Here is a 26,012-nt window from a genome sequence, read left to right as displayed (position 1 = left end):
TGTGCAGAGCAAAGAGCTGTGCCTTACCTTCCCAGTGTCATCAGAGGTCCCATCCTTTACAGTTCTAGATTCAGTGACCATTAGCCTCTACGGCCCCTCCTTTAGAGCTGCCCAAAACAATCTCTTCTCCCTGGAGGTGTTGTTTTTACGATTCCTAAGAACAGGGTTTAAAAGTGGGCTTTAATCATAGCCTGTGTCTATACTGACATAAACCTACCACAAACAAATGTATATCACAGATACATCATTTATGAACATAGGTAAAACATTTAAGAAAAGCTGAAAACAGAGGCCAACAATTAAAAAAAATGCCACATCCGTGATCAGCAAGATTTCTCTTGGGCTGCAAAATAGGTCTGCTTGGGAATATTATATAAACATTAAACAAAATGGAAAAATTCTAAAAATATAATCCAAAAGAAGACCCCCTCCTCTTGGAATTAACTTTAAGTGCAAACCCTGGCATTTTTATAAAGAGCATGATGCTTTGTGACTATCTCTTTATTGAATAGTACACAGTGAAAATCTTTATTGGTAAATATATTTTAACAATATAAAATTCCTCCCTTATATTCATGATGATAATATAGTCCAGAGGTTTACATGTTCAGAGAAAAAAATATCTAGACATAAATAAGAAATGTGCAGCCTGTATGAAGGGAACTATTGGACTTCAGTGAATAATAATTTAAAAGATTTGAGTAATAAGAGGTACAAATCATTTTCCTAAATAAAAAGATGAAGTATATTATGGTACAATATTCCAAGCAAAATCTCCACAAACTTTCATATTTTCACATTTTTTTGTTCTGTTGCTAGAACAAATGTAAATTTTATGTAGAATAATAAGAGGCAAACATTTTGTGAAAAGGCAGACTGAAGCTGAACTCAAGTGTCTTTAATAGCTACAATAATCTAAATATTTTAGTTCTGAGTTGTGAAAAAAACATGTAAAGTCCTAATATTATGTTAGAATTTAGTATGTGAAAATGGTACAATCTGCAAGAGGTAGAAAGAAATGGGCCTCCCGGGGTAACTGATGGTGTCTCTAGACAGCTAGTAAGAGTAGATGTTTACTTCCTATATTGCAATGAATACATATCTGTGTGTAATTGTAAATATTCCTAATTGAAATATAAAATTTAAACTATCAAAGTTCAAAAAATCATGAGTTTCATAATTTTAATGTTGAGAATGCAGGACACCAATAGCAGACAAAACTTATTTAAAAGTTTGAATTTATGAAATCTTGACTTCAAAAAAAATCCCTCCGTGGACAAGTTTTAGAGGGTACTCCAAAATAATGAGAAAGGGAATCATATTAATGTGGAATAATATAAGGTGAAAAAAGCCATTAGGTATAGTTCTCATTGTTGCTGTAAACAGAGATAAAATATATAGATTCTTATTACAAAGAGCACATAAATCAAGAAGATACTGTAATACTTCTATGACCAACTATTATAAAATGAGCACCTCAGTTAAAATGAGGCTAAGGAACCAAAGGTACTGCAGGTCCTACGCAGTACACCCCAGAGCGCTGACTGCTGCAGCTAGCCCCGGGGGAAGTGGGGAGCGGCGGGCAGCAAACGGCCCAGTCGGTCCTCCCGCTCTTGTTCCCCGTCCTGGGCCTGCCCATGCTGCTGAGGTCTGGGTGAGGCCTTTGAGCTCTGCTCCAGAGGAACCCTGTGCCCTGGTGCCCGGGAGCCCAAGACCTCTCCCCCAAACCCATTTACTGACCTCCTTCCCCACCCCAGGAACCCCAAAACACAGATCCTGGGTCCATCTGCAGCTTATCTTTTTGCAAACCCTGCCTGACATAAAACAATAAAACTAGAAACTTACAAAATAAATAAATTATAAATAAAAATAAAATGAAGCTAAGGCCATGAGCCAACACTAAGCAAGAAACTGAAGATGAGCAGTCAATAAATAGTGTTGAACTGCTCAATGTCTCTAGAAAATCAATTCAAGATTATGTAAGGTTGGAAAAGCCTGTAAAAGAATAGGATCCATTATGGAAATGGGTTTGGAGAACTCACATTTCCAAACTTTGGATGGATCTGAAATTCATATAGCTTTTCTGGAGTCAATTTCATCAGAACTGAAAATGAACTTACCTTTTAATCCAGAAATTACAGTTTTAGAAAGAAATCCAAAGAAGAAAACTTGGAGGAGTGTAGAAAGGTATATGCCCAAAGGTATTCCTCCACAATGTTAATTTATAATAATAAAAATATTGGAAGTCACCTAAGTGAGTATCAATAGGTTATAGGTAAAATGGCATTGATCTGTAAGAATCCTAGGTGGTCATTAAAAATGACCACATAAGGGCAGAAAAGCCAACATGGACAAGATGTTAATCACATATTATGAAGTGAAAAATGGGAATTTACAGTATATATGTTATCCTAATACTGTGTGCGTGAGTGTGTATTTCCAAAAAGAACACTGAAATAGAAGCAGCCAAACCAAAAACCAGAGACAAAACTACAACCCACCTATGGAGAACAACAGGGAGCAGTATTACTATTAATTTTCCCATATAAGTAAAATTGAAGAACACATTTCAGAGAACATAGTCTATGACTCCTGTGTAATATTAAAGTCATTTTATTATATTTTCTAAGCATGATTACTTTCTCATTGTTACCTGCCAAACTAACAGCATGCTGTTTCATAAGTAAAAGTTTTTCACAGGCTTCCATAATATCTGCTCTTCTAAAGTTACTGAGGTTCAGGTATGTTTTTCATCACAACCACTAACATTAGCAGTTTTAAAACTTGTGGATACATTTTATAAGAATTTTTAAATGTTTTAAACTATAATAATATATAATACCTGCACAAATCACCGAATCGTCTGGAAAGGAAAAACCCCCAAAAACATAAACGATAGTTGTTCATCCATAGGTTATTAAAAATTACATGGTTTATTTCTCTTCAGTAGCAATTACAAATACAGCTTTTGCAAATCACTGGGCATGGCAGCTTTAAAGTTGTCTAACTCCAGGCAACAACATATCATGTGGAAATGGCATGGATACTTTTGCTTGCAATATACAATTTTAATATTCTGACAGTATTTCTGATTTGCCCAAGTCAAATGCCCATAAGAGTCTGGTCTATTATAACTTCTCCGGAGGTAAACAAATACGGATTAAAACGCATGGAAAAAGGCCTAGGATACATGCTGAACTAAAAACCAACAGTTATTTTAGGAGAGGCAACTATTGAGAGGCGGGGGAGAAGACTCATCTGTTATATTTTCCTTAGAATATTTATGCCCTCTCCCCCCAACATGGGCAGCTGGTATGGACCACTGGCACAGGAGCACCCAGTCCTAGGAAGGCTAAGGAAGTCCGACTAGCCCCTGGGCCCTAGTCATGGTTGCCATGCTTCTCCAAGTTCCTTTTCTATTTTAAAGTATGTGGTTGGAGACCCGAAAGAGCAGGATATGCCTTCACCAGGGGCTGGAGGTCAAGTAGTTCTAAAATCCCCTGCTGTCCTCTGAGGATGTGAACTTCCTCGGGGGGGGGGGGGGGGGGAGGGAAACGAGAATTTTTGGCCTGTGTGTCACTGCAAGTAAGCTGAAACTAAGGCCTGCTCTTTAGACGGGGATAACTATTCCCATCTTTTACATGAGGAAACTGAACCAGAGAGGCTCAACCATCCCAAACTATGGACTCCAGACATGGTAGAGCAGGCAAGATATCCAGCATCACTTTTCCAATTCCCCAAGTATCTGAGGGTACCTTGCTCTTAAAAAGTAGTGTCTAAGAGGAGATATCAGTTCTTCATTGTCTGAAAAAGAAGCCTGGGGAAGTGCAGAGTCTGAAAGGAGGGGCAGGTGGGGAAGAGGAAGGAGGCGGGAGATTACATAGTGTCCCGTCACTCAGTGGTACATGAAGATTCTGTGGAAATAACGGGAATCAGAACAGGCTAAGCCTTCCCCAAAAACACAAAGGACGAAGGAGTTGGGCAAGGACAGCTACAACTGCAGGTGCCTACTGGGAGCAACAAGCGGCATGGTTGAGGGCATCTAGGATACCCAGGGGTTGAACCTTTCCAGAGGCAATGGCTCTATCTTTTCCTGCCAAGTATAGGCTGGATGTGAAGTGACAGGGCACACCGGGCACAGGGAGGCCAAGTTCCACACAGAAAATGGGCCTAATTCCCAAAAGACAGGTTCTAGAGAGTTTACCAGGAAACAATTTCCAGGCACTGGGAATGTGAATCGCTTAGTCATTTCAGAAGGCCATACCTATGACCCAGCCATTCCTTTTGATTTTGCACTTGAGCATTAGTTTTTAAGTTCTGGGAGATGACCCAATCACTGGTTGTGAAATCAGTTTAGTATATGGGAATAAGCATTTCTTTTAACAGAATGTGGTACAGTACAAAGTATCCAAGTGTATTACAGGTAATTAGGGTGCTGTTTCAGGAAACAAAACCATAGGTACCTAAAATTGTTGGTTATAATGTACATGTATTACACACACACACACACACACACACACACACACACACTCTCTCTCTCCAGATAACCAAATGGCTCACTCCCTCCACTGTAGCCTTCCCAGTGAGGTCGTCCCTTCTCCATGCTATGTAGACTGAAACATCTTTCTGACAACTTTTCCTATTTTCATTTTACTTTACAGCACTTATCGCCATCATCTTCTCCTTTGCAGACATTTTCTTGATAGGACTTCTGACAGCAACAAGGACACAAACTATCTGGTCACAATGACTTGTGAAAAAATAGTCTAGGATAAGTTCTCATTGGCCTATTTTGTAACAAATGACCATTCCTGGATCAATACAAATGCAGGTCCAGGAAGAGATGGTATCATCTGGGATAAATGTCAACTCTTGTGTTCACAAGGACGGGCTATCTTATGGGAAGAATGTAGAAAAGTTGCCTCAAGCAGACAAAAAGTAACAGCCATAAACCTAATATTTAAGTACATGCTAAAAATGCCCTAGCAAGTGGACAAGGAAAAGGGTAAGTTAATCAAACAATGCAGGGACAACTGGCTATTTATTTGGAAGAATACAGAGCTGCTTATCTCACAATACATGTAACAAGAAACACCACACAGGGACATATGAAAAATGTCATTTAACATAATGTCTGCTTCATGCATGTCAACAGACATACCTGCCACAGTGCTCACTTCCAAAAGGAATTTACTTGTGACGATACAAAAGCACAATGAAGTAGAAATACTTAACTTTCAACTAGTAGAATAAGTTTATTTCTAATACTGAGACTTTACATAGGAATTTACAGAAATAAAAAAAAACACCGTGCTGCTTATTATCCATTGGCTCCACCTAGACCTTCTCTCCACTTTCTCTGTGCCCACCTGGGCTAACCTGCAGATCGCATCTGGTTGGGTTCTCCAAAGGGAGGCACCAGCAATTCGGTGCCACAATGCTGGTGGGAACAATATCCCCTCGGAGATGGTTTCTCCTCCATGAGAGCAGCTCTTATTGGGCTCTGGTGACACTAGTTTCTTTCCATCCTTTGCCCCTTTATGACTTAGAATGGTCACGGCTTCTGGGTGATGCTAGTCTCTAGGTGCTTCAGTATCCCTTGTTTCTGGCCCACACCACTGTAATACGTCTACCATTACAATCCTCTTGGTTGGGGTAGAATTCTGTTTTTCATTAGAAGCAGGGCTGATACAAAAGCTATCCTTGTATTAACTTGTCAAAAGAAGTCATTCTTCCCCCAAATCACTGTATAGAACATGAACACTTAGAACTAAGTACTCGTCTGTATCAGCTGGAATGCCTTCAGCTAGAAGTAACAGATAGCCTTAAGGATAAATAAGCAACTATTATTACCACAGTACAGAAAGTCCTAGCCGAGAACAGGTCCAGATGGAGTTGTGCAGCTCAATGACGTCTGAGCCAGGCTTTTCCCATTTTGTCTACTGTTATCTTCAAGCTATTGCCCTTCAGGGCCACAAGCTATAATTTGGTATAACATACATACATGAAAAAGTCCAGCATAAGAGAGACAATCTCTCCTTGTGTCTTCTCATGTTACAATAGTTTATCACTGAGATCTTTCCCAGAAGTACCACAGAATATTTTCCAAACATCTCAACAGAATCATTAGAATAGCATCTCCACGATTAACTTAGATTAATCTGTATTTACTCGTAAATCATCTGGGGGAAGAATGGAAAGAGAGACAAAACAGAGCCCAGCAAGTAAGAAGCAGAGTAGCGGGTGGGCAATGTCTCTTGGAACTGCTCATCAGTGTGTTCTCCTTGGAAAACAGTAGGACAAAGGAGGCAGGGACAGTGTATGACACCCTATTATTTTAAATACGAATACATAGTTCCTGGGGCACACACAACAGATCATGCCTAAATAGATACAACAATGAAATACCAAGAGTAAGAAAGTGGCATTCGAGTACATACCACTATTTTTTATTTGTGGAGTGCAGTGAGTATTCCTGTTCATAAATGATGTTAACCTTTGCAAAATTCATGTAAAACCCCGTTATTAACAGCACTTACAACATTATAGGACTGACCCAGAGGCAGCTGAAAAACCTCAGAAAAATATTATTTGGCTTCTTTGGGAAGTAGTAGTAGATTAGTAACAATGGCCATACTAATTCCTATTTGCCAGCAACATCAGAGGGAAGGTTGGTGATGTGGTTGTAAAATAACATATACCGGCCAAACGATAAAGAGACTCAGGTAAGTATTTACAATTAAGACTGGTGCAGAGGTAGTTAAGAAACCTCACAAAAACAAATTTGGGGTTCTTTACTGAAGAGGCAGTTCAGCAATAATGGCCATAGCCATTTGTTTATGTCAGGAAATGGGAGAGGGGGGTATGTAGTTTGTACTTTAAATTGTCCAGATATATGTTCATATATACACAGTGGTGTGCTGGTAAGTATTTGACAACAGGTTCTCTGAGAAAATAAAAACCCTGGTTTGTAGAGTTTGCCAATTTCCAGGGCGTAAATGCTCCCACTAAAGCCAAGCTACCAAAAGGACGACACTGAGTGCAGAGGTGGGAAGAGATGTGCAGTAGCATATTAGATGGTATTTTTACCATGTGACTTGATAATATAAGTGACCTAAAGAACAAAGAGCAAAATGTTATAAAGTAATTAAGAAGTGATGAGTGTATTTATTACCTTTTTAATATAATTTAATTTTTAAATAATAACTATGTTTAACAACTGGCTCACAAAATTCCCGAAAATTTAACCATCGGCAGCTGCAAGCCAGTGTGAGCTTACTCTAACACACCACTGCGTACATGTGGGTACATGTGTATAAATATATTTACATATACATATATATACATATATAATTATATCAACCTATAAAGACACTGGTGGTATTTAGTGTGGGTGATATAAATATAGACCATAATAGCTATTTAATTAAGGGATATTTTCTCTTCACAAGTATGTTGGACTCCAATATGCAAATCAAGCATACCTCTAACTTCTGCTATATTACTATACCCACATCAGGCCTGCAAACATCAGGGACTCTTCATAAATGTTTAATGTTGTTGTGATTCAACTTTTTTTAAGCTTCAGATTCCACTGTGAATATGGGTATGAATGAATACCATCCACTATATTTACAATAAAATTTGGTATCACATCTGGAATATGACACAACAAATTCTACACAAAGATTTCTACCACATTCTTTAAGTGAATAAATTTCCCCTCAATATAAATTTTCTGATGAAAAGTTTCAGTTTTTCTTGAGAGCTTTCACATATTCAAAATATCAGTAAAGTTTTATGCTAGTATTAATTATCTGAAATACGATAAGACATCGCTTTCTAGTAACATGAGGCATTCTTTGGGCTTCGTTCATCTCATTTTTAAAAATGGTGTAAGAATTTGAAAGGGCAGGTGAAGGCTTCTAGACATCAGGATGTTGAAAGAGCTTTCACCCTTGTGTGAATTCTCTGATGTTTTGTGAGTACCGACCTCTGACTGAAGGTTTTCCCACATCCATCACACTCATAGGGCTTCTCTCCTGTGTGAGTTCTCTGATGTTTAGTGAGAGCTGATTTTTCACAGAAGGTTTTCCCACACTCGTTACATTTATAGGGTTTCTCCCCTGTGTGAGTTCTTTGATGAACAATGAGGTTTGACTTCACACAGAAGGACTTCCCACATTCATTACACATAAAGGGTTTCTCTCCTGTGTGTGTTCTCTGATGGACAGTTAGGGCTGACCTGTGGCAGAAGGATTTCCCACATGTATTACATTCGTATGGTTTCTCCCCTGTGTGTGTTCTCTGATGTTCCGTGAGGTTTGACTTTACGCAGAACGTTTTTCCACATTGCTTACATTCATAGGGTTTTTCTCCTGTATGTGTTCGCTGATGGTTGGTAAGGTGTGGTTTCTGACAAAAGGATTTCCCACATTCTGTACATTCATAGGGTTTCTCTCCTGTGTGTGTTCTTTGATGTTGAGTGAGGTTTGACTTCTCCCAGAATGTTTTCCCACATTCACCACATTCAAAGGTTTTTTCTCCTGAGTGACCTCTTCGAAGCTGGGTGAGATGTGACTTCTTGTTGAAGTTATTTCCATTTTCATTGTGCTCATAAGGTTTTTTGCCCATGTGTACTATCTGACGTTTAAAGAGGGTTGACTTTTCCCACGTTTTAGGACCTACTTTATATTCATGGGGAATCTTTCTTGTATAGGTTCCCTGATGGATAATGAAAGTTGAGTTATCACAGAAGGTTTGCCCATATTCATTGTATTCATAAGGAGTCTCTCCTGTAAGAGTTCTCTGATGTCCCAATCTTAAATCTGTATAGAAGGACTTCCCACAAATACTGCATTCATATGGCTCCATCTCCAAATGAGTTCTCTGAGATAAACTGAGTTCTAAACTGTGGATGAAGGTTCTTCCACATGCATTATATTTACAGAGCGTCTCTCCTATCTGTATTTTCTTGTTTGTGAAAAAGGCCGCTTCCTCATGGAAGGCTTGTCCATTTTCATTATACTCAGAAGGCGGGTCAAAAATTGGCTGACTGAGGTCGTGGCTATGATTGAGCACATTCCTTTTTTGATTATATTTATAAGATTTCCCTCCGGGAGGTGTTTTCTCATGCTTAATATCAAGGAGCAATTTCTCATATACATTAAACTCATCAGGCTTCTTCCCAGAATAGCTCTTTCTACTAATAATTAAGCCTGAAATATTTTTCAAACTCATTTCACACGAGTCACATATCTTATATGGAAAATTTCTTGAAGGAACAGAATCTGTGCCCAGATTGAAAGCTTTTCTTACTCTATCACCACTATCTACATTTAACGTTTTGTTGGTGGTGAAAGCAAGTTGCCAAAAATGTTCGTCTTCATTGTCCTGGCTGCTCTCTATCAGGTCATCAACTTTCCAGTCTTCTAGAAATGAGAAAAATAACCACATCTTATGAATCCTAGTACACTTCTAATGGGACTAAACTCACACAAATGCCCTTTCATGTAGTCGATTCTTTTGTTTTAGGCTCAGTTTCCTGGCGTGAACTAAAACCAAGCAAAGGTTTCCTTTATCCTCCTGGTCTCAGTGGAAAGTAAATACATGCTGCAGTGTAAACAGGGAATGGAAACTGGCAAGGACATTTAACATTTTAAATATAAAACCTTCAAAACTGGACGGAAAAGGGTGAAAATTCAAAACACAGGGAGCTGGGAGTGGCTGATTCGGGAAACTCAGAGAATGAGGTGAGCCAGACAGAGACACTGAACACTAAATAAAGTGATGTGGAGACTAGTGGACATGGCTTTCAGAGGATGAACTATGTGTGGTGGAGACAGAACAGTTCCGTCCTAATCCCCTCATATACAGATTCCTGGGGTAGGATTCTGGCTGGAGCACATGATTCTACTCTGCGCACCAACACCAAACTTCCTCGGGTTCAACCAAGAAGTCCTATAGCCCAGCATCTAGTTTTTCTTTTAACTTATTTTATAAGAAATAATTTTTTTTTTTTAAAATGCTGTAAGACGCAGGCTAGAGAAAGTGAAATAAAATCAAGATACACGGTGAGCAAGGATTAGAGATTTTCTGAGAGGTGTCCACTTAGAAAGCAGGAAACTCAGAAAATTGGAGAATTCAACAAGGGAGCTTTTAAAATAAAAAATAAACTACAAATAGACTGAGAATCAGTAGAGGAAGAATTCAGAGACATCACAGTTCATGTCCTTATCCTCTCACAGCTTGACTACTACGGTAGGATTCTCACTAGTATGCATGTTGCCAGTCCTTTTTTCCCCTCCATTTGATTTATAAGAATCAACATAAATTTCTGAAAGCGCCTCCTTCCTCATTTTTTAAGGAACACTGCTTTACCTCAGACTCTCACTCTCCATCTAGCTGAGATTCACTACACCACAAATATCCAAAAGGAAATACAAAACGGATGAGGGGCAGGCCATCTCTGCTGAAAGACCAGGTTTGTTTTCTCACAGCTGCTAATGAATCTGTCCTGACCATCAAGTCATACATTGATTCACTTCAATCTGCTGGATTACTTCTCCCCAAAGCCATTTTATGTCTGAGGCAATGTTGATCTTTAAGTCTGCTTTTATACCTAGGTTTATCTTTTATATCAAGGTTTTCTGCTTTTATATCTAGCCTCATCTGTAGTTTTTACCTACTAGTGAGACCCATAAGGATCATGTTTCTCTACACGGTTCTGAGACCTTTGGTAAACTTTATCATAACAATCCTTGGCTGTGCTTCACTGTTGCTACCCAATGCAACACTGTCAATCACATGAGAAAAAACTTCGATGGCAGTCCTGAGCCCACTGCTCCAAGGGCCAAATAGTAGTAATTATTAGCCAGCAAAAACAAATCAATACAAAACAAACTTTCCACCAACTGGATTCACAGTAAGTGTCCAAGACACCACATCACATGTCCAAGTAACAGTATTTCTGTACAGCTCCAGATGGGCCTCTCATAAACCACTCACTCCCAGAAACACAATGCAAACTGCATTCCAGCCCTGGCTCATCCTGGAACCTGGACATCTTTCCGGAAATGCTGCTTTCTTTCATTGAAAACAAGCCAAAAAAATAATAATAAAAGAATAAATGCCAACAAACACTGCAACACCCCATCCACTTTCAGCCTTCACTCACTGTCTTTAAAAGTTTACTGCCTGTAAAATTCACCATAATTTGGTGATGAAGTTCCTTGCTCAATGCTACACCCTTTGTCAAGACCATAGTCTAGCTCTTGGCAGGTGTTACCAAAATCCTTCTTCCTCTGACCTCACGAAAGAGACAGAACATGAATAATTCATAAATGCAATGTGCATATGAATTATTTCCAACCTGTACGTGATGAACTGTAATACACGAGGACAAAATGGGAATGTGCTTTTTGGAAAAGTACTACGGGATGCTTTCTGAATGGATGAAAAAGAGTGATCTCTTCCAAACTTGGCTTCACAGTTAATCAAAAAAGTAATTAGTAAACTATCAGAATTAGGAAAAGAAAGGGCCTTCTCTGTGGGAAAACAAAATCTCAATAAAGAAACCCTAAGCAAGAGTAATATGATTAGTTCTGAGTTTTGAGGATATAGCCACTAGTGGGTTAGGGTCATAAAATATGGGTTATTTAAATTACAGGGAAAAAAAATGAGCTCTAATTTAAAATAAATGAGATAACAAGCCATCACTATGTACCATTCAATGTTTAAACACTTTACACATACAATATTAAGTATCTGAAAAGCAAAGTAAACAAGAATGAAAGTTGTAGATAGAAGAGAAAGCATTTATACACGAAATTTAAGATACAAGACAGTATGGGGTTTAGAGGAAATTCTGGAGAGCAGAGAGAAAGAAACGAGACAGGTAGAATAGGAGGACCACATTATAATAGTCAATGAAAGGAGACTTTAATTTTAATTTCATTTCTTAATAAGTAGCAACTTTGCCAGGCTAGTGAAAGATAAATCGGATGCTTCAGGTAAGAAAATAAAAATCATTTAGGGATTAGATCAAGCCGGAAAGAGAGAACACACAGTTCTGGTTTTGAGTGGGATCAGTGAGAAGTGAGAAAACAGTGACACGCGAAAGCTGGTTTTGAAAGGCAAGTGACCCCGGAGTATAAGGACACTAGCAATAGGGGATAATGGGTTTAGTGCACTGATCCCGGAGCTGCCATGTAAGATAGTAATAGGACGCTAGGATATTCCTTATTGGATTCCTGAGAAACCAGGCTCTCTGGTTTTCATAGCACTCAGACTGTTCCTCAAGCTCCTCTTGTGATGAGATTTAATAGATTTTCAGGCCTTGTAGAAGAAGAACTGTTCCAGGACCACTGCTCTCATGTGCAAACCACCACTTTCTAGGAGTCTGCAAACTATGACTGCTGAGCAAAGGTCCTTGAACTACAACTGTTTTTTACATTTTTAGAGGGAAAAGACAGAAGAGGCAGTAGGGAGGAGTGAGGAGGAAGAAGAAAGAGGGGAGAGGGAAAAGGAGAACCAGGCAAGAGGAGGAGGAGGAAGTGGAGGAGGAGGGATCACACCCAGACCGCATGTGACCCACCAGACCTAAAATATGTGCTACTGTTTTTATATAAAAGTCCACCAACCTCCGACCTGGAAGCTCTCAGCCAACCTTGTGCCTTTACCACCACCCACAGCTGACGCCTCGCACACGGGCCCTACTGGCTCTGGCCTCAGCCACGTGCATCACACTCGCACAGAACCAACAACCTTTTCAACACACAGCCTGGGCTCTAGCAGTTCTCTCCAGCTTCTCGTGTCCAAGTTTAGGTATGTCGTAAGTCCCCTATCATCTAATTTCCTCTCAGTAAATGGCACCCTGATTTACCCAGTTGCTTAAGACAAATCAGTCAAGTCATACTAGACTCCTGGCTCTCTTCCACACTATCAATCCAACAGCAAATCTTGTTGGCCTCATCCTCAAGATCTACATACAAACTTATCACTCCTCAGCACTTCCAACATCGCCTAAGCCATTATCCTCTCTCCTCTGGAGTATATAATAGTCTCCTAAGTGGTATTCCTTCCTTGCTCGTGCCTAAGCACCACCTAAACACCAGATTGTATTTAGTGCATATACTATAAATCAGATCTGATTATTTAATCTGACTTAATTTACTCAAAAAAAAAAATACAATGATTTCTCACATCACTCAAAATAAAATTACCATGGTCCATGCTACTTCTTATGACATCACCTCCTGTCACTCTCCCCAACACGTATTCACCTCCAGCCACAATGGCCTCCTTGCCATTCTTCAAACATTCTAAGAACACCGCTGAGAAGTTTGGCATCTGCCTGGAACAGCTCACAGTTTCACTTTACTAGGGTCTCATCCCTCCTTTGGACCTCATCAAACAGGCTTTCTCTGACTTCCTTACCCATTAGCACAGGCCATTATTCTCCACCCCGTCCCCACTGCTTTAACTCTCTCCACAGTGCTTACCACCACAAATACTGTATGTACATGTTCACGCGCATATGCTTGTGCATGTGCGCACACACACATACTTCTTGTCCCTCACTGTAATACACACTCCATGAAAAAGGATATTATTCTTTTACCTAAAAACATAACTGGATCATAGTGGGTACCCAACACATATTTGTTAAATGAATATGTTAAGTATAGCATGAATACACACCAGATAACAAAAGGTGTCCGAAGAGAATAGAGGGAAGGTGAACAATTTTAAAAGATAAGCTAACCAAGAAAAATCACCTAAGATGAAGCCAACTGAGTTTGCATTATAGGTATTAGTAAATCACTCTAAAATATCATAGGACAAAGGAAAGCATTTATGAGGGGAAAGTGACATGTGGAGGAATGTGATTAAGGTAATGGAGGGAGATGTGAGCCAACTGTCCTTTGTCACTTCCAAAGGTCTAAAGTTTAAAAAAGAAATTTCTGAAGAATATTTCACAAGTGATAAACCCTAAACCAAAGGCCTAAGATCTCATTCCCTTGTTTTCCATCTGCCTGTGAACTCACTAACTCACCTTGGTGGCAGTGGCTTGGGAATCCTGCCTCTAATATCCAGGGCTCTTCTCCTTGCTCTATCTTGAAGACCACTTCTGGCTTAGTAATGCAATATCCTGTTGAGAAAAAATAATACAAGATGATAGCTAAATAGCCTGGCTTCAGGGACTCTGAAAAAATGATGGGGAAGAAAGGTACAGCCTCAGGAGCTGCCCAAGGGAGATGCCCAAATGAACCAACCCCTGAGGAGGTTAAGAACACAGCATTTTGTATTGTGGCCAGAGAGACTGGTCATCTCAGGGCCTTGAATCTCAAGCATCAATCAAAATTCCACAGGCAGTTCCTGTTTCAACAACTAGAAATGCATGCTAAGGGTAGTCACAAGGAAAAACAATTCTTACCTACTGAAACAAAATGGCTGTAATTTTCTAGAATCACATCTCTGTATAGTATCTTCTGAGCAGGATCCAGCAGATACCACTCTTCCTGAGTGAAGTCCACACATACATCTTTGAATGACACTTGTTCCTGTAATGGTATATTCCTTTTCTATATGAAGCCGTCAGAACTATATGACATGGAAGAAATTTAAAAGGGCTAATCTCTTTAGAGTTTGCTAAAAACTGACACATAGGATGCCTTCTTTTGTGTTACTTAAATAAAAGAAATATCTCGTACAAACCGAGTTTCCACTAAAGGCTTAGAACTGTTCCCCTTGCTGCAAACACTACTGATGAAAACAAACACACACCATTCCTGTTCTCAAAGTGCTTATGATCTGATGAGGAGACATATACATTAACATTTATTAAGTTATACACAAGAGCTAGCAGGATGCACACAGTAGACTGCAAAGGAAAGCAGACCAAGAAAAAATTAGTTCTTTAATATTATCATTTATATGATATAAAAAATAGACAATAAAACAGACAAAGCAGACCAAAGGGGACCCAGATACTGGAAATAATAAACAAGAACTTCAAAATGGATTATGATTAATATGTTCAATAAAACAGGAAAATATGAACAAAATAATTGGGAGAAGTTCAATGGATATATGGTATGGGTACTGTGCAGAAAAAAATTACTAGAGCAGGCTGAGACTGGTCTGCTTTGAAAGGTCTGCTGCTATGAGGGTATCCCTTGGCTGGCATCTGGGAACTTAAATTCCCTAATAAGAATGGTTCACTGAGCCTAAACTGTTTGTGTAAGCAATATGGTTTATGCTGCACACATGCATTCCTTCTAAGTCTGGAAGTTTCTGTGCCAAGCAGAGAGTACCAATGTGATCAGCTCCCGATTAAAAACATTGAGCCCTGGGTGTCTACTGAGCTTCCGTGGCAGACATTTCACGTTTGTTGTCAATCTCATTGCTAGATTTGGGAGAAAACTCTTAGAAGTTTGCTCCTGGCTTCCTCTCAACTATGCTCTGTGTGCACCTTTTCCCCTTATTGATTCTGCTTTATCTTCTTGCACTTTAATAAGTCATAGCCATAAGGAGAACCACTTGCTGAGTCACCCTAGTAAGTCACTGAGCCTGGGGATGGTCTTGGGGACCTCTGATGGATGTGTATACAGACATAGATAAAACGGGCATTCTGGAGCTGAGAAATACAACACTGGAATTAAGAACTCATTAAATGGGTTCAAAATCCTATTAGAGAAAACATATATTAATCTAACAAGAGTATCAAAACATGTATGTATCTAACAAAAGGGTACCAAAATACATACCTCCAAAACTGATAGAACTGAAAGGAGAAATACATAAATTTATAATCCTAGTTGGGAGGCTTCAACACTCCTCTGTCAATACTGAGAGATCAAGGAGGCAGAAAATCAGTAAGTATAAAGACGATCTGAACCACACTATCCATCAACATGATCTAATTGACAGTTACAGAATACCCCATCCGAAACAATAAAACACACATTTTATCATTCTATTCTAGCTCATATGTAACATTCACCATGACAGACCATAGTCTTGGCCACAAAACACATCTTAACAAATTTAAAACAATAGCTATCATACAAAATACGTTCTCTGACTACAATGGAATAGAAATCAATAAACAAGAGATATCTGGGAAATCACTCGAACACTTGAAAATTAAACAACACACTTATAAATAACCTATAGTTCAAAGAGGTCTCGAAAGAAATTTTTAAACATTGTACATGAAATTAAAATAAAAATACCACTTATCAAAATTTGTGGGATGAATTGAAAGCAGTACATAGAGGGAAATTTATAGCAGTGTATATATTAGAAAAGAAAAATTTTAACTCTGTAACCTAAGTTTCCATCTTAGTACACTATAGAAGAAAAGTAAATTAAGCCAAAAGCGAGCAAAATAAAGGAAATATTAGAATAAATCAATGAAATTGAAAACATGAAAAAAAAAGAAAATTAATGACACCAACAGCTGCTTCTTTGAAAAGATCAATAAATTAATAAACTTCCAGAAAACCTAACCAAGAAAAAAGAGAAAAGAAACAAACTGTGAATCTCAGAAATGAAAGGTCAACACTACTGATCCTAAGGACATTAAAATAATAAGGGAATACTACAAACAATTCTATTCCTGAAAAATTAACTTAGTTGAAATGGATAAATTCCTTACAAGACACAGCTACCAATTCATACAAGGAGAAATAGATAACCTGAACAGATCTATATCTGTTAAAAACAAAATTGAATTACTAGTCAAATCACTCCCAAAATACAAAGTACTAAGCTCAAATGGTGTCACTAGTGAATTCTACTAAACATTTAGGGAAAAAATACTAATTCTCCACAATCTCCTTCAGTAAATAACACTTCCAAACTCATATTATAGGGCCAACATTACCCTGATTCCCAAACTAGATAAAGACATGAGAAACTAAAGACCAATAGCTCCCATTAGCATAGACACAAAAATCCTCAAATATTGGCAAATCAAATCTGACAATATATACAACGAATTATAAACCATAACCAAGTGGAATTTATTCCAGGTATGGAAGGCCAGGTTAATGTTAATAATAATAAAAAAATCAATCAATACAATCCAGCACATCAATAAGCCAAAGAAGAAAAATTACATGATCAAATCGATTGATGAAAAAAAGCATTTGACAAAATCTAACAGCCATTCATGATAAAAATTCTCAGTGCACTAGGAATAGGGGGAATTCTCTCAGCTTGATAAAGACCATCCACAAAAACCTTACAGCTAACATCATATTTAATGTTAAGAGACTGGACACTTTTCCCCTAAGGGCAGGAATAGGGCGAGGATGTCTTACCTCAATGCTCCTATTCAACTCTGTACTAGAAGTCCTAGCTAGTGCAGTAAGACCAAAACCAAACCAAACCAAACCAACCCAAGACCAGAAATAACACATATGTGATTGGCTCTGTATCCTGTTTCATTATCTATTTTTGTGCCAGTACCATACTGTTTTGATTACTATAGCTTTGTAGTATATCTGGAAATCCGGGACTGTGATCAATTTGTGAAACAAATCCAGCTTTGTTTTTTTTTTTCCTAAGATTGCTCTGGCTATTCAAAGTAGAACAGAACAGGGGTGCCTGGGTGGCTCAGTTGTTGGGCGTCTGCCTTCGGCTCAGGTCATGATCCCAGGGTCCAGGGCTCAAGCCCTGCATTGGGCTCCCTGCTCCGCGGGAAGCCTGCTTCTCCCTCTCCCACTCCCCCTGCTTGTGTTCCCTCTCTCACTGTGTGTCTCTCTCTGTCAAATAAATAAATAAAATCTTTAAAAAAAAAAAAAAAGTAGAACAGAACAGAGAGACCAGAAATAAACCAACAGTTATATGGTCAGCTAATCTTCAACAAAGGAGGCAAGAATATCCAACGGGAAAAAGACAGTCTCTTCAACAAATGGTGTTGGGAAAACTGGACAGCTAGCTACATGCAAAAGAATGAAACCGGACCACTTTCTTACACCATACACAAAAATAAACTCAAGATGGATTAAAGACCTAAATGTGAGACCTGAAACCGTAAAAATCCTAGAAAAGCACACAGGTAGTAACTTATTTGACATCAGCCATAGCAACTTCTTTCTAGATATGTCTCTGAAGAGAAGGGAAACAAAAGCAGAATCAAACTTTGGGACTACACCAAAACAAAAAGCTTCTGCACAGCAAAGGTAACCATCAATAAAACAAGAAGACAACCTACTAATGGGAGAAGATATTTGCAAATGATATATCCGTTAAGGATTTGATATCCAAAATATATAACTCAACACCAAAAAAAACCCAAATAAGCTGATTAAAAACTGGGCAAAGGACCTGAATAAACATTTTCCAAAGAAGACATTCAGATGACCAAGAGACACATGAAGAGATGCTCAACATCACTAATCACCAGAGAAACTCAAATCAAAACCACAATGAGATATCACCTCACACCTGTCAGAATGGTTAGAATCAAAAAAAAGAAATTACAAGAGTTGGTGATAATGTGAAGAAAAAGGAACCCTTGTGTACTGATGGTGGGGATGAAAACTGGTTCAGCCATTATGGAAAACAGTGTGGAGGTTCCTCAAAAAATTAAAAATAGAACTATCCTATGATCCAGTAATTCCATTACCAGGTATTTACCCAAAGAAAATGAAAACACTGATTGGAAAAGATATTTATATGGCAGCACTATTTACAGTAGGTAAGATGGATAAAGAAGATGTGGGGTGTGTGTGTGTGTGTGTGTATAATGGAATATTACTCAGCCAGAAAAAGAATGAAATCTTGACAATTCCAACAACATGGATGGATCTAGAGGGTATAATACTAAGTGAAATAAGTCAGACAAAGACAAATATCATATGATTTCACTCATATGTGCAATTTAAGAAACAAAACAAACAAAGCAAAAAAGAAACAAAAAAAGAGACTCCCAAATATAGAGAACAAACTGGTGATTACCAGAGGGAAGGTAGGTGGGAGGAGGGGATGAGACAATTGGGTGTATCACTGAAAAGGAAAAACAAACTCTCTTTATTTGAAGTCAATATTATTATCTATGTAGAAAATCTCAAGTAACTTACAAAAAGAAAGAAAAAAAATCTACTGGAAGTAATAAGGAAATATCAAAACATCACAGGATACAAGGTCAATAAAAAAAGTCAACTGTTTTCCTATATCTGAAAATACCATTTACAATTGCACCCCCAAAAAAGGTACTCAAGTATAAAATCTAACAAAATATGTATATATAGAAAAACACACCATTTGATGGAAGAAATCAAAGATCTTAAGAAATGGAGAGATAGTCCATATTCATCAATAGGAAGACTCAATATGCCTAAGATGTCAATTCTTTCCAACTTAATCTATAAATTCAACACAATCCAAATAAAAACCCCCATCTATTTTGCAGATATTGACAAAATGATTCTGAAGTTTATATAGAAAGACAAAGGATCTAGAATAGCCAACACAATGTGGAAGAAAAATGAGAATTCACATTGCCTGATCTTAAGAGTTACTATAAAGCTACCAGTAACCAAGACAGTGTGTTAGTGCTGAGAGAGACACATAGATCAACAGAACAGAACAGAGGGTCCAGGAATAGATCTACCAAAATAGAGTCAAATGTTTTTTGACAAAGGCATAAAGGCAATAAAAGGAGAAAAGATAGGCTTTCAACAAATGGTGCTTGAACAACTGGACACTCATGCAAAAGAAATCAACCTAGACACAGACCTTACACAAGGATTAACTAAAAATGAATATGAGGTCTAAATGTAAAATGCAAACCTTTAAACCTTCTAGAAGAAAATACAGAACAAAGAATATAGGAGAAAAATCTCTGTGACCCTAGATTTGGTAATGAGTTTTTAAATACAACAGAAAAAGCATATTCCATGGGGGGGGGCGGGAAGCATAGGTTGAATATTATTAAAAATAAAATCGTCTGCTCTGTTAAAGACATTTCTAAGAAAATCAGAGGACAAGACACAGACTGGAAGAAAATATCTGCAACACATTATCTAATAAAGGATTTGCATCCAAAAAATACAAAAGAACTCTTAAAGCTTCATAAGAAGAAAACAAATGACCCAACTGAAAAATGGGCAAAAGATTTGAACAAACATTTCACCAAAGATATAAGGATAACAAATATATATATGAACAGATGCTCAACATCACCTATTAGTGGGAAAATGCAGACAACATGACATTATTTATTAGAATGTGTTAAATTAAAATTTAAATCCAAAATTATGACAATACCAATTTCAGGTCCAGAATCAGAACAACAAAGATTCTGATTTGTAGTTGGTAGGAACACAAACTGATACAGCATCTTTGTAAAAAATAGTTTGGCAATTTCTTGCAAAGCTATACATACATACATACATACATACATACATACAAAACTGACTCAGCAATTTCACACCCTATGTGTTTGAAAACTTATGTCTGCTTGAAAACCTACACATGAATATTTCTAGCACCTTAATTCATAATGGCCCCAAACTGGAAGAATCAAGAGTCCATAGGTTAACAACTCTGAAATCATGTATGTGTATTCTGGAATTGAACTACCAAATAAATGAAATTCAGATGATGTTAGCTGGATTCTCATTGTTAGAGTGGAGATTACAGACAAACAAGGAGAGAAGGTTACAATGTTCCATGTGGTAATGATTATAACAGGAGACAACAGTGTGAACTAATACTTAGCTTAATATACAGATGGTTACATACTGAAATATTTATAGACACCTGTATACACATGAGAGAGTATACGCGTGTATTTCCTCTTTCAGTTAGCTGGGAGGGTCTGCGAGCAATGACACACCAGGAACAACAGACACACCTAGTCCCCCAATCTTGGTTTCTCATACTATGCTCCAATGAAAAGAACCAGAGCTATTTAGAAAAAAAAGAAAGGCTAATTCTAAAGCAGGAAAGATGTAAGATGAACCTGGAAAACCTACTAACAGGGAGGAAGGAAGAAGTATTCAAACAATAACGGGGTGTGTCAAAAGACACAGGAACCAACAAAAGGTACTTTTTAAACATTTTATTTACTTATTTTTGAGAGAGGAGAGGGAGAGAGAGCATGAGCAGGGGGAGGAGCAGAGGGAGAAAGAGAGAATTTCAAGCAGGCTCCACGCTCAGCAAAGAGACCAGGACCCTGAGATAATGACCTGAGCCGAAATCAAGAGTCAGACACTCAACTGACTCAGCCACCCACGCGCCCTTAGAAGATGCTTTTAATAACCAACCTGGAATAACTTGAGCAAACGAAAGAAAACAAGGTAGCATTGTACTATAACCAAAATATAAAATAACTATCCATGAATTCATGCTGATATAAATAAATGCATTAGTAAATAGGAGAGAACAGAAAAATCTCCTGTGAAGAATTCCTGATAATTTATGTAGATACTCCAGCAGGAAGGAGGTATCGTGTAACTCTCACTTCTTTCCAAAGAGTACAGTATGAAAACAGAGGAAACAAAGAGTAGCTTTACTGCTACTCATGACCACATTACTTCAGCTAAGTGATCAACAGTGATACATCACTGTAATAAGTCATGTTGACAACACTTACCCTTGATATGATGTGACCAAATGACATTATATCTCTGTGGTCTTCCTCCAAGAAGCCCATAACCTCAGTCTTATCATGAAAACAACAGCAGACAATTCCCAATTGAGGGACATCTTATAAAACACCTGAATGTACTCCTCAAAACTGCCAAGGTTATCAAAAACAAGGAAAGTCTGAGAAATTGTCACAGCCAAGGGGAGCTTAAGGGAACGACTAAGTGAAACATGGTATCCTGAAACAGAATACCTGCATGGGGGAGAAAACACCAGGGTCAATTATCAAAATACAAATTATATACCATAAAATAATAGTTTGCAACCTATATAACAGACAAGCATTAGTATGTCCAATATATAAAGAACTAGACACCGAAGAAGAAGAAAAACAAAAAAGCCAGAAACCTAAGAGCAAAATGGGCAAAAGATATGAACAGAGGGTTCACAGAAACGTAAATACATCTTTCAGATACATGAAAAAGAAATTTAACCTCACTCATAGTTTAAAAAACTGCAAATACAAACTTCATAAAATACCACTTTTTATCTATCCATTGCCAAAATTCCAAAAGTTGACCCACATGTTCTATGGGAGAAGCTGTGGACAAAACAGCACTCACTCAGTGTCAATGGGAGTGACACAAAATGATACCATAATCCCAACTGATCAAGTGTATCAATTATATTCACCCTTTGACCTGGCAACGCACTTCTGGGAATTTATCTGAGAGAAAAAACCTTATGTACAAGGTCATTCATTAGAACATGGTTTGTAGTGGCAAAAGGTTTGAAATAATTCATAAGTAATAATCACCAGTTTAATAAACAATGGAACATCCATGCTTGAATTACTGTGCAGTTATAACAAAGAAAGAAGCAATCCATGTTCTGTTAACAGAAAGATGTCTGGGACAGGCTGAAAAAAGTGAAAAAAAGCAAAGAAAGAATGGAAAATTGTGTATAGACTCACTACTCAAAGTGTGGTTCCCTGAGCAGCAGAGTCAGCTTCACCTGGGAGCTTTTTAGAAATGCAAAACCCAGGGCCCCACCAGATCCACTAAATCAAAATCTGCATTTTAACAGGATGCCAGTGAGGTACAGGCGCATCTAAGTTTGAAAAGCCCTAAGGATGATGGATTCCCTTCTAAATAAAAGTAGGGGGCATACAAGAATATCCTTTAACTGAAAAAAGAAACACTGGGAGGACAAACAAGAAAGACAGATATCTACAGCAGGATGACCCTATATTCCAGTTTGTCTGGGACTGTCCCAACATATGCCAGTTGTCCCGTCATAACTTTATAGAACCTCTTTCATTCTCAGTGGAAGTGTCTCCATTTAGATGAGAAATAAATGTCACCCTTCCTAGAGGGAACATCACTTAACCTTTTAACCATGTTAATAAATTACTAATTCAGAAGTATTTTATTTAAAAAAAAGAGAGACAAAACCAGTCAGGAAAAAAGATAGACTGAAAAAAGCAGTGAGCCAAGGATGGGTAAGCAATAAACCCAAGGAGAGGCAACGTATGGGGCAAAAGGGAAAGACAACTTTGTGAGGAACAGGAAGGGAATGTATCAGAGTTAAGAAAGGAGAGCTAGGAGGGAGGTGTCAGAGACAACAGAGACTGAGGACTATGCCATAGGAAGGTCAAGTAAGACAAAGACAAAAACTGGATTTGACTACAATTTGGTGGCCTTTTCCAGAACTGCTTCAGGTGAGTGGTGGTGGTGAAGGAGCAAGAATGCATTCATGAGGTTGAAATGCAAATGAGAAATGCAGAGACCAAAACCAGAACAGTCTGCTACTCAAGCTAGAAATACAAACAAGCTGACGCAAACAGTTATGGAGAGTTATCTGGAGGATGTCCGGTCCCTCCATTCTGCCAGATCTTCAAAGTCTCATTCCTGGATTAAGCAGGACCACGAGAGAGCTGTCTACTCAAACCTCACTTTTGGTCCCCTGAAAAGCATCCACACATCTTTGGCACGGTGCTGTGTCTATCAGATGATTACAGGCAATTTCAGTGTTTTGATTAGAAAGATCAGAAAATTTTACAACTTGCGCAACTCTGTAAAATTAAGAGTCCTACATCTAATTCTACCAACTCTTTGAATTTGCTACTCTCGACATATTTCCCTTCAAGTAATTCTTGCGTAGTTCTCTTTTCTCGTAAAAATATGAATCCTTACAAACTTTAGAAAACCCATTTTAAAACAAAGTGGGAATAAACAAACAAAAAGCTCACCTGGGATCTGTTCATTTTCCGCTCTTAGTGAAGGAGGGAGAGCTGAGGAAAAAGGAAGGAAGAAGGAAGTTAGGAGAGACTTGGCCTGCCTTGCAGTTCCTGGATTTACCTGCCTACACAGCTCCACATACAAGATACTTACGTGTCCATGTGTGGCTCCGATATATGTTGAGCTTAGACATGATACTTTTCACTGAGTGAATGTAAACATTTGTTTCTTATTGATTTATTACCAATTTAGGTTCTGTGACACAGAAAAATTAAAAACATGAGAAGATGAGTTTAACATTTAACAGTAACCTAAAGGAGGAAACACTATGGATTTGTCAGAACTGATGTGGTAGGGAAAAATTAAAAATCTCAAGCCACATTGTTAATCTGTTTTCCTGTTAACACTATGAATCCCTTGAGGTCAGATAATCCAAGAAACCTCTGAAAAAAAGAGATGGGGGTGTTTAAGGCAAGATAAAAAATTGTTTAATGTTTGTTCTAACCTTCTTACAACTTTCAAAAGGTCTTTTAATTAAGAAACTATCTTTGACTTAACAGTGACAAAATGGGCAGGGGCTTGGGAATTTGCAGACCTGACTTTTAACCACGGTTCTGCAACTAACAAACTGCATGATCTCGGTCAGTCACCTTCTCAGACTCAAAATCCTTTTTTCATTTTTCAAATAAGGTCAAAACAGATAACCTCTTGCCTGCACTACCATCCTGCACGTCTATAAAGCCAGAACGGGAACCTCAGCATCTTTCTAGATGCCATTCTCAGCATCTTTCTAGATGCCATCAACAATGGGAAATACTGAACGGAAAATGAGGGGAGTAGGGGGTGTTCGGGGAGGGGTGAGGACAGAATTTCCTTCGCTATGGCTGGTGAGCCTTTCATTCCCGACCATGCCCTCACAAACTCTCCAAAGAGGTGACATCTCCTGTGTAGCCTGCGTGCCCACCCCTCTCAGCTCCAGCTCACCTCGCTCTTCTTAAATTTGTCCCAGACCTTCCACCGTCACACAGCCTTCGATGGCTTCAGGATACTGTCATGCTTATACATAACAAATAACAAATGAATACATAATAAATAATAACTGGGGACCTGGGGAATGTTAGAGCCAGGAAAGGGCCTTGGTGGCTAGCTAGTCCAGCCTCTTCCCTCTTCCATTGCACAAATGAGTTAACTGAGCAATGAAGGCCCTAGAGACTTGTCCAAGCTCCAGCCGCATGTATTACATACATAACAAACAAATACAATAACAGCTAGCAAAATGTGAGTGCTCAGAACAATGCCATGCGGCAAGTATTACTGACATCCACACTTTACAGATAAGGAGACCGAGCCTCACGTCGACTATTCGGTCAGAGCAATTCATTCACATCTGACGCCCTGCCTGGTTCTCCTACAACCGCGCCCCTCCTAGTAAGCCCGGCGCACATACGACGCACGCACACACGTCACAACGTCAAGCGCGCACGCACGTCGCGCACGCGCACTCACTCCTTCCCGGAGCCCCACCCCCTCCCCGTGGGCCCAGCGCACACGTCACGCACGCGCACTCCCCACCCGCGGCCGCACGACGGCGCAGCCAGCTTAGCGCTGGGGCTGGACACCTGCGGACCCTCCGAGCCCGAGAGCCCACGTTCCCACGCGGGACCCTGGTCCCTTAGTCAGAGACGCCCCCGTCCGCCGTCCCTTCAACTCTGTAGGCGCCGCAGACGCCTGGGGTCGCTCCGGTGTCCGCGGAGCTCCTACCCACCACCCGGCACCGCCGCCCCCGCCGGGCCCCCCGAGCCGCGCAGGGCCCTCTCGGCCCACGCCCCCACCCCCCGGGGCTCACCCGCAGTTCCCTCGCCGCGTGGACCCGGAAGCCAGGGAAGGTTTCCCACGAGGGGCTGGAGGCCGGGGAAGGACGAGCCGGGAGGAGAAGGCGGGGATGCACATGCGCAGAGGGAGGGAGCGGCGCGGCGGCGGCGGGTAGCTGGAACTCCGCTCCTCGCCGCTTGGGCTGGGAAAGTGCCTCTACCGTTAGAAGGGATGCCTCACCCCTTAGTCGTAAAAAGTAAGCTAATAGTACCGAGCTAGCAGGGTTTTAGTGAAGAGGCCTTTAGGACGTAGATCTAGCAGGTAAATTGTTCAGTACTTCTCTCGAGATTCTCT

General features: G+C 39.2%; 1 protein-coding gene across 4 annotated transcripts; it reads right to left on the bottom strand.

Moving 5' to 3' along the window:
* Positions 1-2,910: 2,910 nt before the first annotated feature.
* On the bottom strand, positions 2,911-25,797 carry ZNF248 (zinc finger protein 248). Of its 4 annotated transcripts, XM_036079364.2 has the most exons (7): positions 25,693-25,782; positions 24,831-24,902; positions 24,000-24,101; positions 23,858-23,899; positions 14,438-14,564; positions 14,057-14,152; positions 2,911-9,431 (listed from the first exon to the last, which is right to left on the bottom strand). In XM_036079364.2, the coding sequence occupies exons 4-7, from the start codon at positions 23,870-23,872 to the stop codon at positions 7,933-7,935; spliced, it is 1,737 nt and encodes a 578-aa protein (XP_035935257.1). In that variant the 5' UTR covers positions 23,873-23,899; positions 24,000-24,101; positions 24,831-24,902; positions 25,693-25,782; the 3' UTR covers positions 2,911-7,932. The 4 variants fall into 4 exon arrangements, with proteins under 4 accessions (XP_035935257.1, XP_035935258.1, XP_077933899.1 ...); XM_036079365.2 differs by lacking the exon at positions 24,831-24,902 and having other exon boundaries at positions 25,693-25,797; XM_078077773.1 differs by lacking the exon at positions 24,000-24,101.
* Positions 25,798-26,012: the final 215 nt, after the last annotated feature.

Source organism: Halichoerus grypus, chromosome 7 (genome assembly GCF_964656455.1).
Source record: "Halichoerus grypus chromosome 7, mHalGry1.hap1.1, whole genome shotgun sequence".
Classification (NCBI taxonomy): domain Eukaryota; kingdom Metazoa; phylum Chordata; class Mammalia; order Carnivora; family Phocidae; genus Halichoerus; species Halichoerus grypus.
Note: the sequence above shows the minus strand (reverse complement) of the source record. Positions and strands in the feature narration are given on the sequence as shown.